The sequence below is a fragment of the Haliotis asinina genome, chromosome 16 (genome assembly GCF_037392515.1).
Source record: "Haliotis asinina isolate JCU_RB_2024 chromosome 16, JCU_Hal_asi_v2, whole genome shotgun sequence".
In the NCBI taxonomy this organism is placed as follows: Eukaryota; Metazoa; Mollusca; class Gastropoda; order Lepetellida; family Haliotidae; genus Haliotis; species Haliotis asinina.
This window is the reverse complement of record NC_090295.1, coordinates 43,749,328-43,767,103: the sequence shown is the minus strand read 5'-3', so window position 1 is coordinate 43,767,103 and position 17,776 is coordinate 43,749,328. Positions and strand designations below refer to the sequence as shown.

The 17,776-nt window shown below is 40.0% G+C and overlaps 2 protein-coding genes across 2 annotated transcripts; both read left to right on the top strand.

The window, feature by feature from the left end:
• The first annotated feature begins 294 nt into the window (after window positions 1–294).
• On the top strand, window positions 295–7,772 carry LOC137268267 (heparanase-like). The gene is made up of 10 exons (XM_067802810.1): window positions 295–490; window positions 649–779; window positions 1,153–1,326; window positions 2,724–2,895; window positions 3,389–3,439; window positions 3,870–4,070; window positions 5,095–5,209; window positions 6,106–6,218; window positions 6,725–6,865; window positions 7,565–7,772. Exons 1-10 carry the CDS (start codon window positions 306–308, stop codon window positions 7,722–7,724), a joined length of 1,443 nt encoding a protein of 480 aa, XP_067658911.1. The 5' UTR covers window positions 295–305; the 3' UTR covers window positions 7,725–7,772.
• Window positions 7,773–8,836: 1,064 nt separating this feature from the next.
• Window positions 8,837–14,927, top strand: LOC137268486 (heparanase-like). The gene is made up of 10 exons (XM_067803052.1): window positions 8,837–9,077; window positions 10,487–10,617; window positions 11,195–11,368; window positions 11,708–11,876; window positions 12,184–12,234; window positions 12,890–13,090; window positions 13,442–13,565; window positions 14,039–14,145; window positions 14,315–14,458; window positions 14,731–14,927. The coding sequence occupies exons 1-10, from the start codon at window positions 8,890–8,892 to the stop codon at window positions 14,885–14,887; spliced, it is 1,446 nt and encodes a 481-aa protein (XP_067659153.1). The 5' UTR covers window positions 8,837–8,889; the 3' UTR covers window positions 14,888–14,927.
• The last annotated feature ends 2,849 nt before the right edge of the window (window positions 14,928–17,776 follow it).

The following is a 17,776-nucleotide window of genomic DNA, read 5'->3' as shown; positions in this document are numbered from 1 at the left end:
TGACCACCATTTCTCCTCAGAACAGATTAAACATTTTTACATAAACGGTAGTATCACCATATTGTGTCGGATACGAACAGAACTTGCTAAAATTGTGGAATCGTAACAACGCCGTTGTATTTAGCTGTAGTCTATATGAATGAACTTCGATGGACACCTTAGACGTTACCTGAAAATTTCCATCATCAAGAATGCTCACTATTTCCTTATCGCTTCTGGCTTATCACCAGTATGCACCGGTCTCCAAATGGCTGTTTCAGATTAAAGAAATATGTCTTTATCCGATTTACTTTACTGCTGACACTATGAATGTGAGACGTGTGCTCGTTATTCTCTGTTCCTTGTACGTTCCATGTGCACGCAGTCAATCCGTTTCAGTCAATGTTGCCACAGACAGAGAAATAGGATTGATAGATGACCATTTTGTTGGAATCACATTTGATTCATCAATGCTGCCAATATCAGCTAATTGGTTTGGATTTGATTTCAGGTGAGTGGGCGAACATAATACAGTTAAATAAATCTTATTGCTTCAGGCAAATGATATATTGCTTAAATATCGTGCATACGTATCTTACATTTTAAAATACAAAGCAACTGTTTCCAGTTTCTGAATATTTTAAAACTTTTCTAAATATTTAAAACTAGCTCACACAAGGTCCAGACGCTGGCGAAAGGAATGTCTCCATGCTACCTGAGGATTGGGGGTACGCCTGGCGACTTCATGACTTTTGACCCAACGGGTAGTGGGGGTGGAAGTGCAAACTCCACATATACTGGTATGTTTCTGTGTCTCGGGAGTTGTCATGAAAACTGTAACTGATGATGTTAAACTGGTTTATTACTGTCAACCGTTTGGTTTACCTAGTATTCACACTCGTCATTATATTTACATTTCGAGGAATGCGGATCTAAAGTGCTTTACGTATTAAAAGATTCACAGCTTAATTTGCTGTGAAACGTAATTTCATCTCACGAAGGTTTAAAAGAAGGCGTCACTAATTGTGATGATAATAAAACAACCTCAATGATGACACAGGAATCAGACATGGAAAATACATGGATATCGTCATAGTTGTGCTAACAACCTGTTTGAATGAATATTCTTGCTGTTTTGCTGTGAAGTATACATTTCGATTTTTCCTCAACCAGGTGCTATGTGGGACGATCTGAATTACTTTCTGAAGACTGTGGGATGGGACCTTGTGTTTGGTCTCAACGTACTGAAGAGAAAGGATGGACAGTGGGACCCCACAAACGCCATGGAACTCATTAACTACACCAATACCAGGAACTACACCATACCCGGATTTGAACTCGGAAATGGTATTGTACATATCAATAGTTCATTGAATAATATCCTATAATTGTACCAGTCGCCTTTGTATGCCACATTATCCGTCCGTCTTCCTGGAGGGTATATATGTGTGTATAACTAAAAGCCTGATAATGCTGTATTGCGATGAACTCTTATTTCATAGATCCGTTCCTTTTTGCAACATGACCACATCTATTTGCAGCATGTTCTGACACTGTGCAGATATTGTTACTCTAGGGTAACACCAACTGGACCACAAATGGTGGAGTGCCATGAACGCTTTGTGGATCGGTTTAAGCGTTTCTTAGAATCAACTGTTCTATGGTCCATTTGATGATATAGTGTTCTGTTGGAAATAAAGGATGGAATCATGATACCAAAGAACAATGACAATTATTGACGGGAACCATCTTTGCAAAAATGTTTATATCTGTAAATACTCTCCATTAAAACATCCGACTGCGAGTGCGATACTCACCCAGTAGCCAAATAAATGTCTAGATGGCCTACATTTCTACATGTCAGGTTTAAAACTTCCGACGAAGGTCAGTGTATGTCTGCTGAATATTATTATGTCAGTCACTCCTTCTGCAGTTGGAACTTGATTTGTTTGTGCACTGGAGATACATCATCTGTACAGCGTGCAGGGTTGTTTGTTTCCCTAGCAGTCAGCGCACAATGCCAAAGATTGTTTGTTGAGTAATGCCGCACCCAGCAATATTCCAACTATACGAAATGGTCGAAATCACAGTGGCAAATACGTCCTTTAATGTTCTCGTGTGTGTTGTATTAAGATGTTGAACTGGTTCTATGAAAGCTATTATGTCGGTGATCAGTCATGTTCAGGGTGTCTTATGCCATATGCAAGAGTACGGGACTTACTGATTCGAAACCACGCGTAACCAATCGAGGTGAAACAGCGACTCACACTTCTGCAAAAGTACATAAGGCTACTGGACCACGAGTTACTGGCCAGACGGGTAGAAACCGCCTGTGTGCAGCTCTTATCTGTGCAGGGTGGACATGTGTTGTGCCGTCTCTTACAAATCGTCATTTCCCATTTTCTTATGTGGTTACTAATGACAGTCGTACCCTTCACGTTGACCTTCCTGATGTACGTGTCTGGCGAGTTCGAAGCCGATGTCAACCATCTCATGACAGGTGGATCGATATAAAGGGGGATGATTGAGTGATGTTTGTGTAACCCATCGTTGTCAGGTTTGTAGCCCCATAGAGTACACGATTCCCTCTTCGTTAAGTTTTCATCAAGGCTACTAACCAAAGCACACTGTCCTTTGTAAATCATGCACACATCAATGTCAGCTGTGGAGTTCTTTATGAATAGATACATATGTATGAAAATGTCACACCCTATGTTCTGTACTCTAATGTTGTTGTCCTATAGAACCAGCATGTTTCCCCCAACCTTTCAACAACTCAGTATCTGGAGCACAGCTTGGGCGAGATTTTGTCCATCTGAGGGACATCCTCAAGTCTACTCCTGGATTTAATTCTACGATGGTGATTGGACCCGACGTAACAGCCGTATTTGGGCATAAATTAACATTTCTTAAAAAGTGAGTGAAAACGTACAAACAGAAGTTCTGCAGAATAGTGTAATTGTCATTTGGCAAACGACATAGCATTGATGACAGGTATTGCTATCATCTCCGTATTGAGAGTCAGAAATGTGTTGGAAAATCAGAGGTATATGAGGAAATAGTAATTGCTATAGTTTTTTTTATCTAAACCTCAAGCTTGGCGTTTGGTTATAAATCAAAGATAGAGCTGTTACATAAATCCTTGATATATACAGTTATACACCGTTACACACCAAGTATGTTTCTTTACAGCGTTATCAAGATTTTAAACAAATACGTACTGTGTATGTAACGTGATTATATGCCTCTGTATGACTTAAATCAACCAATCACAATCCAGTATTTATTGACGTAGTATCCGACGTTCTTGGAAGGGATGAACCAGTATTTAAACCTGGGCATTACGAGATTAAAATGTTGACGTTCCCGTTCGGACATTATACAGCGACTCGTATTTTATGTTCTACAGTTTCTTTGAAGGGGAGGGAAGAAAACCGCTGGACAGGATAACCTTCCACCAGTGAGTATGCAATATTATTTGTCTGTTCGAATAAAAGGCGGTGGGGTAGCCTAATGGTTACAGCGTTCGCTCGTCACGCCGAAGACCCGGGTTCGATTCCCCACATATGTGAAGCCCATTTTCTGGTGTCCCCCGCCAAGATATTGCTGGAATATTGCTAAAAGCGTCGTAAAACTAAACTCACTCACTCACTCACTGTTCAGATATGCGGTTTCTGATAGCCTAGAGGTCTTCAATCAATAATGGAGCGCAGCATAAATACATTATTTCGGCTAAGTCTCCCATATAGTCTAGGTGGAGTGTTTACCCTTTGACGAAAAAACTGGCGGTTTAATGCCCGTCCTCATAACAACTTTTGGCTCTTGTTGTTTTCTTATACACGCAGGTAGACTGCATTTCAGATCTTGGATGTTGGATTAATTACTTGCAGGTACTACGGCTTCGAAGGAATTGCCAGTTTGGGCACCTTCATTGACCCGGAAGTGATGGACCGTCTAATAATTTCTATTAACACTGTACGCAACATCACCACCCCCGCAGACCCCAACACCCCTTTGTGGCTCGGTGAGACATCGTCCTTCTCCGGAGGTGGAGCCCCTGGATTGTCTGACAGATATGTGGCCGGCTTTTTGTGAGTATGTTAGTGCAATGTCAGTAAACACAAAGTCAGTTTCTTTTGGTGTGTCTTACACAATGCCTGTTGAATGAATGTTGTTTTGTCAGAAAGTCAATATTTAAGCTACAGACGGACGGAAAGTAAATAACCGAGTCTTGACTAGGAAAATGAAATGATGACAGAATTTGTGTAGTTAGTGAAGTCAGGGAAGGATTAAAGAATGCCACATCAAGAATGTTATCCATGCACACTGGTCTTGTTTGTGACAAACGGATGGCAAATGTAGGTTAGACACCGCCTCGGTTGGTTGCACATTGGAGTGAGTAAGTCTAGTTTTACACAAAACGCAGCAAAGACGGCTTTCTGTAAATAATCGAGTCTGGAAAGGTCAATCCAATGGTCAACAGTATGAGCATCGATGTACGCAATTGGGGGTTGCACACTTGACCAATTGTAATAACAGGTGACACAACATTGCTGATGGAATCTGTAGTCTCGACATTCGCTATTAATAATAATAAAAGTAACAGACTATTTATACAGTGCGTATATCCATGTCCGTGACATGCTCAAGGCGCCTAAAAAGAACTTCCGGAGTCACTATATACAAGCAAGTGTATACACAAGTACATGCCAGTGTTCTAGTTTTCTAAAGCGCTTGACTGTTCCGTGACATTCTGTGCAATGTGTTATAGAACCTTGTTTAACGCCACTCAGCAATATTCAAGCATCAAGCGGCCTTTGAATGATCAGCATCCCGAATGATCAGCATTACTCGAGACAATAATGATTATATGCGAATCTAACTATGTCAATATAAATCTCCATGCGTTAGTTCTTGCTTCAGCGAGGTTTGATGCACATAGTGCCTGCATTAACAAACTTGAACTTTACGAACAATGCTAGTTTGTTGATAACGGTAAGTTGTGATTAAACCAAAAACGTCCCCTGGGTATGATTAACTTCCTTCGAGAAGGAGACATGACTGGTTTATATCTACACCATCAAATCTGTTGTTTTGTTGTTGTTAATATTTCAGATGGTTAGACAAACTCGGGATTGCTGCACGGATGGGACTTAAAGGGGTGTTAAGACAATCGTTCTATGGAGGAAATTATTCACTCGTTGAGATGAACACCTTTGATCCGTATCCAGTATGTACGAATACCCTCTATCTCGTCAGCTTTATATAAACAATATTCGTACAAAATGTTCCCTTCTAAACCTTCAAGCGCATTGTCTTGTGAACCAATCACTGTTCCATCTCGCAGATGTTTTTGTTGAGTGTAGTGATGAAAATGATAAGCATTGTGCATGTGATCAACAAAACAGAATTATCTTGTTATGGAAATGCATTTTCTCACGTATTCACCTGACTTCTTATTTCCACACTATTTAGACACTAAGTTCAATACTTGGTTATTTGTATATTTAATAGACTATATCCCCTGTATGTGTACATGTGTGACTGGTCGAAGATGTTGTGCCAAAATGTAATTGCCATTACACTGTCCTCGTCTGAAGCTTTGATTTAATGTAATACCGTTCAAGGCAGCGCTGGTCTGAACCCACTCTCATCATGTTTAATGTGCTACGAGCAGTGACGTATTGACTTCATTTGTCAGTGCTTGATCACAGACGTATTGACTTCATTTGTCAGTGCTTGATCACAGACGTATTGACTTAATTTGTCAGTGCTTGATCACATAGGAGCTATTCTCTAACGTGCCCTTGCTGGATGGAATAGTGCTGACTACGGCGTAAAACTATATTCACCCACTCGAACCTGGACACTACAACAGGAATTATAGACATAGCAAAGTTAGCGTTAAATGCTAACGAAAGCAAATACAGGAACATCGTTTCAAGGCAGAGTTCCTTCATATATTCTCAGGTTGTCTTTCACAGTGTAATTCAATGATGGTAAATTAAATGAAAACTAGAAATATGAAAGAAATGCTTGAATTATCTTGTGTTCTTGTATTTGTTGATTGTTTGAAGTATATGTGCGACACATATTTCACATTAGTTTAAATGTGTCACTTTCTAGGACTACTGGCTGACTTTGCTCTACAAGAGACTGATTGGCTACAAGGTGTTATCTGTACAGACCAACTCAACCAACAGTTTCAGAGTATATGCCCACTGTGCCAGACAGGAAAGGTACATGTTGGAATATGTACTCATCAAACAGGCCTTGTTCATAATTTGACCAGTCGGAATCGTTAATAAAACAAATCAAGGATAGAGAAAAGTTACGTTGATTATCAACGTGTCATACTTATTTTACGAAAATACGTATTTATTTTTTCGCGCTACACTGTTTCTTCCCAAGCAGCTAGAATATTTCCGAGTCGTTTTTTCGATAGGAATATGGAATGGATTCTCTTTACCATTTTGAACGTACAACTAAAAATAACTCAATAAAGATGTTGCCATTGTTGCTCACTTCTTTCATGAGTAGTCCATATTTACACATTAGTGATGGGAGGCAGACACGTTGATTATCAGCATGTTAGGCTTAGTCACGAACGTCTGCAGAATGAATATGTGCATTATCATTCAGCATATGTGATATGGTGAACTGTCGGTATAGACATGAGGAACTGATTGTTTTGAGGTGTGACTGATGCCTCTTGACTCACAATGTATTTAATATATTGCTACAGTCTGTACAACTATAAACCTGGCACCGTTGTAATCTATATCGTCAACGTCAACAATTACACCACCGCCGTCACCTTCCCACAATTCAGGACCAATATGGATGTCTTCTGGTTCAGCCCAGAGTTCCAAGACCTAACTTCTAGGTAAGTATAATGTATCATCAACACATGACACATGCTGACTGTTGTCTCACCTCATTCATTCACTGTCACGTGATCACTTTCACTGATTATTTAGTTGACAGGTGAAATTAAGATATCGCAAAAACAAGCTACAGAATTCGGTGAACATTTGAACAGCCAGTGTTTTCACCCTCAGGCGAAATCCCCCGTACCCATGTTTTGGGCAAGAAATTTTAGTATATGAGCTCAAACTCTGTTAAAAAGGGGGCGGGGGGGGGGGGGGGATGGGGTGGGGGGGGGATGAGCGCCCCTCCAAAAAGCTGTATCTGTCACTGGCTAGCCATTCTCGAAACGTTCCTAGCCCTACGAACTTCTTAAGCCCATTCTTAACACACTGGCTACGGTCAAAGTTAAGAATTCTTAGGGCTACGAACGTTTCGGTAATAAGGGCTCTGATATCCAGATTGTTTCAAGCTACACGCTCTCAAGAGATGTCATGGTATTACTTATACAGAGGGAGTAAGTCATGGCTTCTTGTTGCCGACTGTGGTGTTGTCTCATACTGCCAGAGAGATAAGATAAATGTTACGACCCTGGACCGTTATTCTCGACCGTTCGTAGCCCCAGCTGACGTCTTCAGGCCATTCTTAAGACATTAGCTACGATCGAAGTTAAGAATTCTTCTGGCTACAAATAATGGCCCTGATGTTGTAATTCCAGGAATGTGACACTAAATGGCAAACGGCTGGACTATATCAACTACACCATCCCCGAAATGCCTCCTGAACGAGCATATGGTGGGAGCCTACAGATTCCAGCCACAACCTTCGGCTTCGTTGTGTTCCCTGATGCTGGCGTGGACGTCTGCTCACAGGACTGACTGTGTTGTAATGTGTAGCCCCACGATATAAAACAATGTCATTACAAATAAGTTTTATTTTTTGTCTTTCTGCACTTAGTTCTCAAACTTGAAATATGAGCATGACATAATGAAAGTGAAATTAACGTTGTCTGCCAATGTACTGTTCTGAATGCACATTTTACACAGCCACAGCCACAGCCACACACACACACACACACACACACACACACACACACACACACACACACACACCTGAGTTGGTGTATATTGTATCACCAATTAATTCATGATAATATTTTGATTATGAACAGATTCCGCCTTTCAAAGACACCGCACTACTATCGACGCTATATTGGACACCCATATATACTCCCACCTCGCTTGGAAAATATTGTAAAGAGCAGCATATTCATGGTAATACTTTGATTATATTTTCAAAGATACCGCGCTACCATCAACACTATGTTCATATGGCATCGGGTGCTTGGATGACTAGTCCTGGAGAATGATGTCCAACTGTCCAAGGTTAAAATCAGAGTGCGAATGAAAGTAGTATAGTGAACGAATATCTGACGATGTATTTAATGTGGATTCTGCTGAATCTGGTCCCACTACTTAGGATCAAAAGGCGATCAAAAGTTTAGAACCGATTACCTGAGCGTCATCTTAGTTGTTTATCTTGCACGTTTCCTTGTTTATCATGTTTATTTATAATTACTTCAGTGGCCACACTTACGCAGATGTCAACTGTTCCCATCATGGTCTTTCAATGGCGTTCAACAAATAGTTGGTAGTGTTGCGACCATTTCCTGTAAACCTGGTTACATGTTACAGAGGTATGTTACAGAGGTATTCAAGTATCTGTGTTGGGGGTACAAAACAACTACTTGATATATGTCTTAGTGTCACAGGACATTTTTGGTTGTCAATAGTTCATTGGTAGAAGTAAGTGATGTTAATTTTGTTGGCAAAGAATGAAAGATCGGCATTTTGCTGATTCAGAACGTATGGTGTTATAGAGAGAATGAAACTACAAACTGAAAGAGTTGTTTTGGAACATTTTATAAATGATGTCTGAAGCAGATAAGACAGAACTGTTCGGAATGTTAGTTCTCACTCTGGTTATCGAGATGTAGGGCAACACGGCGTTCGGGTTTGCCTTATCTCTTGTTCCAAACAAACAATGGTTGCCGCAGACATTTTACTATTGGGGACACTCTGCACCTTGTCTGTTGTCTGTGGAAAGTCGTCTGTGTCTGTAGACATCAACACCGATTCGGTGTTACAAACAATAGACGACAGGTTTGTTGGCGTCACATTTGATGCCATCCTGATTCGCAATGGATTCCAAAAAACTGGTGTTGATTTTAGGTAAGACGTTTTTAGCATACACTGGGAAAAGGCATCTAATGATTATTCATAATGTCCTTAAACTGCATTGATACCGACAGTGAAACAGGTGTTATGAAGATAACTGACTGACTTTAAGGTCGCGATCCCATGCATCAGACTGCTATAAGCACAGTTCGGTCGTTGTGTGTGTTTGTTAGGAACAAGATGAGTACCTCTTGATTGAGTACTGCCAACAGTGATTGGGTCGTCATCAGATTCCCATGACCTGTGACTACAACAGCTGGGACAGCACCTGGTGCCCGACTCGTTTGATGGAGCACAACATCCGGTCTCGATTTCCACAGATACAATCAGTTTATGTTCGTGCTGCCGTCACCAGCAATGGTTCAGAAGACAAGACTGGGATAGTACGCTGTTCATAGATGGCTGCAGGTTTCACCACATGATAGCGATGGTCATGCGTTAGATCCCAAAGAAACTTTAAGGTTTAAGCAACAATAGGGTTATGCAACGTCATGAGCTCTGGAGTGGAATGACAGTACGTGGTCCATAGATGGCTGCAGGTTTCATCACATGATAGCTCAAATGGTCATGCGTTAGATGGCAAAGAAAGGTTTAAGCGACAATAGCGTGGAGTGAGCTCTGGAGTGGACGTGTAATGATAGAAGTGGAATGACAGAAAACACACCCTCATTGCTGATGCCGTTACAGGACAACACCGTTCAAGATCTTGTTTTTTCCCACTGCGCAAATGCACAGAAGACACATCACGTTTCCGCAGGACAATGTTGTACATTTCAGATAGCATAACGTTGCCGTATTGCGGTGAATGGATGTTTTACAAGATCCTTCCCTTGACAGAGCATGGCATGCTGGCGTGAGATGGGTCGACTCTAATGACCGAATTGGTCGGTAACACTAACTGCTATTGACATTTGGTGAAACATTTCCCATGCTGTGTTTTAATACACCGCTGCGGTTTTGCCTGTTTTCGACTTGGTGATACTGCTGCTGACAATGTTTCTTTCTCTCTTTCATGTCTTGACTCTCTGTCTGTTGTTGCTAGGTATACGTATATGAACTACAATTCAAATCGGCGTTATCGAGTCACTGAGGGTGGATAGTAGCCTAGGGGTTAAAGCGTTTGCTCGTCACACCGGACCCGGGTTCGATTCCCCACAAGAGATCAATGTGTGAAGCCCATTTCTGGTGCCCCCTGCCATGATATTGCTAAAAGCGTCGTAAAACTAAACTCACTCACTCACTCACTGATATTGTTGGAATGCTAAATGATGAAGATGATCAATGTAGTTGCAGCAGTTGCACATGACGTCATGACGTTGGAGACTATTACAGTTTGTCGCTTTTATGCATCGGTAGCATTGTAACATGATATGTTGGTGACCTTCCAGAAAATGTATTTTCAGGTCACCACAATTAAAGACACTTGCTCGAGCGTTTTCTCCATGCACACTCCGTATTGGGGGCACGGATGCGGATGGTGTAAGGTTCAACCAAAGCTGGAAGACACCAAGTATATCCGACAGTGTACTCACAGGTGATATTGTAAACAATTGCATAGTGTTAAATAAATACTGACCCGTGTTAGTATTTGGAGGTGATAATTATCATTCAATCTGAATCATGCAATCTGAAATACAGAATCAATGCGCAGTTGAAAGAAGCATAACCGACGAATATACGACGAATATACGACGAATATACGACGAATATAACCGACGAATATACGACGAATATACGACGAATATACGACGAATATAACCGACGAATATACTGGAATGCTCAAAATGCCATTATCAAATAACTGTTCGTCTTAGTTCGTAATGCACTAGTCCCTAATATGGTGATCTACTTTCCGTTGTTGGCGATTTCATATTGTTTTTTACAATGCATTTTATATTTAATTACTAGTTTTAAATGTAATTCTGTGATATTCTCGTTTTGTACTGTTCTATATAGACAGGGAAGTATTCTTGCTTACTTTCTTTTCATTCATTTATTTTTGTGTATAACTTTCTTAGTCACGATACGGCTGAAATACTTTCGATGTCACTTTAAATTTTCACTCACTCACTTACTCGCAATGCACATAAATGTATCTGTTCACACTGCAGCTCACGTTTGGGACGAAATTAACAATTTCACCAAGGAGGTAGGCTGGGACCTCATCTTTGGCCTGAGCGTGCTGCAGAGGAAGGATGGACGCTGGGACCCGAGCAATGCAGACCAACTACTCGACTACACGACTCAGAAAGGATATGACATCTACGGCTTTGAATTGGGAAATGGTATGAGGGTTTTCGCAGCATATAAAACGACGAGAAAAACAATGTGTAAAGTGTTGTTTGGGAACCTGCGGCACTTTTGTAAACCAAAACTACAAAAATATGTCCATGACCTTTGCAGAACTAAAGAAGCATTTACTGACTCGAAATAAGACCAATGACCAATATGATCTCAGATACCTTATTATGGAAAAACCTTAAAGTGCAAGGTGATCTCTACCACCACACACCTTCTTTGCCAAAAACACAACCTATCCTGTTGGCTGAAGTCAAACTGTAAGATACACTAACGTGCTATTAACCGTTTACTGTCAGCGTGCACATGGCTATGTTTTTCTGCAGAACCCCTCGGTATTCCTGATCATTACAATACAAGCATTTCCGGCTCGCAGCTAGGAAGGGACTTCCTGACTTTTCACGACGTTCTACGGAAACGGCCATACTTTAAGGACACATTGATCCTTGGACCGGATATATTCTACATCGAGAGGGGGATCTCATTCATGAAAGAGTATGTTTTTCATTATTATTCACAAAATGCTCCTGTATTTTATATTATCACCAATAAAAGAGCTATATACAGGAATGCATTAACATTCTTGAAAGAGGATGTTTTCATTATCATCGACAAAAGAATCCTTCTTGATTACATGTGTTGCGTATTGCCATCAACGGACGTGCTATACATTGGAGTCGACTTTAATTCATTAAACAATCATTGTATTTATTTCTGTACATGTTCGGTTGAAGACATTCTTTTCAGTCTGATCCAGACCAAAACAAATACTGTGTTACTATGCAGTTTTCATGTTCCACAGCTTCTTGACATCTGGAGGAGCTCGGTCCGTGGACGCCATTACATTCCACCAGTGAGCTAAAATCATATACTCAAATATTTATATTGAATGTTTCCTTTACCCGTGGCACAAGCATCAGATCGCGTCTTCATGTAAACGTTCAACTCATGGACAATGGCCATAACCTCTTATTAATAACACATGAAGGGACGTCCGAAATTATGTCATTAATATATTGGGTAGGAGAGTTCCAGCAGGAAAATGTATCCTCAGTAGATTCACTTAATCTTCCACCACTGACCGCCCTAACGACAGAGTGTGTGAATGCACAAGGCAATATAGCTTGTCAGGATCTGCTGATCGTGGGTCAAAGCCACGAGTCTCTTCATCAATGATGGTATATTGCCTTCAACACCATATGCGCATTCATATTAATATTTCAACATGTGCCAGTGATTCATTATACATAAATCTGACATGATGTTACTGCAATAATGTTTAAAATTGGATAAAGAAGCACAGGTGGCGCAGCCCTCACATGTCTGCTGTGTTGAATCTGTAGTTGTGTTTTGTTTATTGGTTTGTTGCCATCATATTCATCCTCGCGGCTTTCAAGACGGGTTTTAGCACATCACGTTAAGACGATATAATAGAGTCCATTTTGAACACCACTCTCTAAACGTGGTTATATATCTCATGCATTCTGAACTGGACTTTCCTGTCACAGCTACTTTGGTAATGGGAAGGAAGGCCGATTAGCAGACTTCACAGACCCTGTGTTCATGGACAGGCTGAAGGTGACACTGGACATTGCGCATAACGCTACGTCAGACGCTCCTGTCGGGACGCCCCTTTGGCTCGGGGAGACGGGGTCATTCTTTGACCATGGCGTGATGAATATGACCAATACATTTGTGGACGGATTTTTGTACGTTGATATTTGTTGACATTGTTAGCAACATGTACAACTTAAGGATATTTCACTCAGATGATAGAGAGTATGAGTATGGTACATTAGCACACCTGAAATAGGTAAAATGTAAAGTTTCAGCATATTGAGTTGACTAGCATTTCAGTATGTATTCATAACTTCACCTTGTTAGAGATAAATATAATTTGTGAACGTAAGATCTCTAATACCACTGGTTCATTATTCCTCATTGTTCACAATGTGCTTTTTAATATAATATGATGATGTAAAACAGTGAACACATTGCATTCCTCAAGTATGTCAGGATGTGTCACGTTGCATAGATATGACTGAATTCATCTTGGGCAGATGGTTGGACAAACTGGGTCTGTCAGCTCAGTCAGGCATCAAGAAAGTTATCCGTCAAGACTTCTCTGGTCCGGGTTGGGTTTTTCATAACTTGATAGAACCTTTCATCAACTATCCTGAGACGGTAAGTATCTCAACGATGATCTCATATACAATTTAGTACAAATACTGTGTAGAAAAACTGATATGAACATTGTTTAAAGGTGTCACATATAATATGCAGACGGGCAAAAGAAAGTATACACGTGAACATTGGATTTGACAAACACGTTCGAAGTGCAGTCTGGCTGAAAATAATGGTTTGAAGCTGAACAACCAAGAACATTCCATCCTTGATTCGAACTGAGAAGGAGGTGTGCAATCAGGAAGGACATCTGTGTTGTGGAGGGTGGGTCATGGCTTGTAGCAATCAACTGAAGGTGCTTATCGTCATGTGTCATAAATGGTGTACAGTCTTTTGTTGCCTGGCAGTGTAGTTCCACTTTCATTCGTCCTTGAGATGTGGGAATTGTGCAATGTGCAATGGAACCCCAGTTATATGCTTGAGATTAGCTGTGTCAGAATATGTAACTACAATTCAAAACATTGTTTTCCTAGGACTACTGGCTTACTCTCCTGTTCAAGCAATTGGTTGGCAACGTCGTATTTGACACAAAGGGTTCCACCAACATCAGGATATATGCCCATTGTACCAAGAACAAAAAGTAATATGACTTATATTCTTATATTATATAGAAATCTCATAATATACTGTTACGAATTGAATTGAATAGCTGAATTAAGTTTTCTTAATACGCATACTAACAAAAATCATTTATGTTACACCACTGAATATGCAAACTGTTCAAGGCACGTTTATTAATCTGACTTCAGTAAGTATGGCTATCCGTCGGGAAGTGTCACAGTCTATGCAATGAACCTTGACACCAAAGCTGCATCCGTGAAATTTCCAACCGCATTAAACAGTCGCATAGAACTGTTTTGGCTTTCCCCTGTTGCTGGCGACCCCAGAGCAAAGTAAGTAAAAGCGACAGATTCATTTACCACTCGATAGTACCATTTATAATGGCTTAAAACAGACTATAAGCACTTTATTCTGATATTCTAAGAATCACTACCCTTGAGAAAAAGAGGCTACTAATGGGATGAACTTATCCAATCCAGTCAGTCAGGTCACATGTTTAACTGGGGCACTTAATCATACCTTTACTTTATTGACCGTAGGTGTAGTGGATCTACGAATATGTTAAGTACAACGTTTACCCATTGACATTCGTGTTGCCGCACAGGAACGTACTTCTGAACCGGGTACAGTCTCTGTACATGGTCAACAACAAGATCCCTGTGTTCCGTCCTAGATCTCAGTCTGGAGGACCGGTCATCCTGCCCCCGAGGACATACGGATTTATTGTCTTCCCCGAAGCACATGTGGATGCTTGTCACTGACAGGAAACAGGAAATAAAACTACTCTTCCATGAGACAACATTCTGTCTTGTAATTACACAGTACTCTTCATATGCAATGAAATATCACACAATGTACCACACATATTGATATGTTAGCATGCGGATTAAACATATATATGGGGAATATCAAATAAATAGTTACATGCCGAAATAATGGCATCTGTTTCAGGGACGTCAATGAATTTCACGGGGATTAGAAACTGAGAAATGATCTGTCATTGTGTACCTGCATAAGGTGATCACCGAAGTAACAAAGTATGATATCATGCCTTCAGATACTGCCTTTAGTCTTCAACTGTTTACCTGAATTTAATATGAAGTGGCACAAAATGTGATCCTTGGAATGTGATCCTCCACTGGTCATCAAGGCTGTCACTTCAGCAAATTTTGATGAACGAATGATTTTACATCTCTTCAATGTTTAACTAGACACCACACGTTTTCAATATATGAAATCCAGTCATCGTTCCGGTAGTGTAGTATTTATCCAATGTCGTAATTGAGGGAGATTATTGCCGGTTCCCAAAAAATGGAGACGAAGCAAATTTACCTGGCCGTTTTTCTCTATAACAGTAAGATCAAGTAACACATTACTTGCTATAAAACAAACTTTTTGGTTTCGCATGTCATTGCCGGATGTTCAGAAGAGAGTCTTTGAAGTGGTCTAGAACTTTAAAGTGATGACATTCCGCATTCTTTTATATTTAATCCATACTACCAAGATAACTACTACTGTTTTTACTACACTATTCAATCTTTGATACTGCTTTGAAAACAACGTTGCATTTTGTGTGTCCGTACGAATGCCAAAATACTGCTTACGGAGTCTTATTCCAGCATTTATGCAGCTTTTGTTATGTCCAGATAGCGTCTGTTTTAACTCAACGCAAGGCATATTCTTGTAAGCATACAATCAAAAAGGTTAGTAACAGATTAACAAAAAACAATGAAAGCGTTTAAAATGATATTCCATGGATTGAAACAAAATGGAAACAACACGATATGCATTAATTTTCTTTATCAACGCAGATGCTGGCTCCTAGCCGTAAGTAAACTTACAAGCGTTTACTAATTGAAAACCCTGTCTACTACTATCGGATCTATGGTGAGCCTTACCATCAATATCGTATTTATCAACAGATGAGGGGCTGTGTCCGTTTTGCTTGGATAGGTGTTTTTTCGGTTTGGGTAGGTTAATGTACAAGCTGATTACTTGAAATCATTCACCAGTCGTAATGAGTGATAGGCTAAAGGTTTATGCTGTTTTTATCAATATTCCGCCCAAACTGTGATTCACACATTGTACCCATGTGGGGAATCAACCCAGGAACTTCGGCTTGACAAATAAACGCTTTAACCACCAGGCCACCAAACCCGCCCCTCATTAATCACAAGCAAGAGTTGTTGCTCTAATTGTAATAACTATGTATGTATGTATGTATGTATGTATGTATGTATGTATGTATGTATGTATGTATGTATGTACGTACGTACGTACGTACGTACGTACGTACGTACGTACGTACGTACGTACGTATGTATGTATACAGGTAAAAAAAGATTACACACTGGACATCTGACAGTTAATTACATTCGGGTAATATCATACCTTTCTTGTCAATGTTTCGATCTGGAAACACTGTTGATCTCTGGTCTAACTTTAGAAACTGATGGGGCAAGTGGAAACATAACACTGCAATAGGACATCATTGTTAACTGGAATGCACAAGCCAACCATGTTTGTGTCCTTACTGAATAGAGTAACTGTTGCAGAAGGTATTTTGAAATTCAAAGTATAAACGTACTTAATGTGATTTGGAAATTAATACAGAAATAATCCGTAATAACTCTGAAATATACATGCAAAAGTTTTCTTTTCAGAAATGACAAATTTTACAAATCAATTTCTACGAATGAATTAATAGAATCGCACATGGAGTGGTAGTACAAAATTATTGACAGAACAATTACAATGACAGTTTATGAGCAGTCGAAATGTTAATGAAGTCATTATTGAAAACACCTCGCTGGTCAGATTTCCGAGGTTGGCCAAGGCTTGAAATCCAGGGTAAAACAAATGTTTACTCAACCATCGATCCATATAATGTCAGGTAATACAGGCATGCGTTTATCCTGGTTGCAGCAGAAACATTGCAGAATTTCCTGTACTATGCAAGGTTAAATGTGCTTTTCGGAAAAATTACACATCAACTTTGACCTAAAAAACATCTAAATATAGCAGCGTCCACACGATTGCTTACAGCAGGTAGTAACTAGTCTCTGACAACTAATCATTGTTAAATCTCATGTCATGAACTTCTAGTAAATGTGTACTGAAACAATGCAGTGTCATGAGTCAATATATAAATATTTTAGTAGAAGCATAAACAAGACAAACGTATCATTCACGACAAAACTGAAGGTCATTTTCGATAGTATTGTTCGCCCACCAGGCATACATGACTCAATAACCTCAGTGCTTATTTGGTAGCGGTTGTCCTCCTACATGGTGGTAACAAGCACCCAGCTCAATGTAATGCACCATTTCCTTGCTATGTTTCATATAGGTTCCAAACACGACCAAACATCTGCAATGATTGAATGTTTTGTCAAGAATCGTAATCTGACAACTACCCTTTTATCAGACTTGATACCACATTTAAATAAAAGGCTTTGATTAAGGTCAAGGAATTATTAAATCTTTCGTCCTTGAGTTTGCTCATGTTCCGACTCAGCAGTGAAATTGTCTAATGACCTAGATACCCTGCGGGTATTAACGTATGTTGAAACACATGGAAACAAAGACGAAGATAAGGTGCTAGTCTTTACAAACTAAAGATAGAAACTCTCTGATAAGTAATCAGACAT

What these genes read in the sequence shown, in the direction of transcription:
- LOC137268267 (XM_067802810.1), top strand. Translation starts at nt 306, where the DNA reads ATGAATGTGAGACGTGTGCTCGTTATTCTCTGTTCCTTGTACGTTCCA. An exon ending in AAATTAACATTTCTTAAAAA is followed by an intron (nt 2,896 to 3,388) that starts GTGAGTGAAAAC and finishes TATGTTCTACAG; the next exon opens with TTTCTTTGAAGGGGAGGGAA. An exon ending in TTCCAAGACCTAACTTCTAG is followed by an intron (nt 6,866 to 7,564) that starts GTAAGTATAATG and finishes TTGTAATTCCAG; the next exon opens with GAATGTGACACTAAATGGCA.
- LOC137268486 (XM_067803052.1), top strand. Translation starts at nt 8,890, where the DNA reads ATGGTTGCCGCAGACATTTTACTATTGGGGACACTCTGCACCTTGTCT. An exon ending in CGGCTTTGAATTGGGAAATG is followed by an intron (nt 11,369 to 11,707) that starts GTATGAGGGTTT and finishes GTTTTTCTGCAG; the next exon opens with AACCCCTCGGTATTCCTGAT. An exon ending in TCATCAACTATCCTGAGACG is followed by an intron (nt 13,566 to 14,038) that starts GTAAGTATCTCA and finishes TTGTTTTCCTAG; the next exon opens with GACTACTGGCTTACTCTCCT.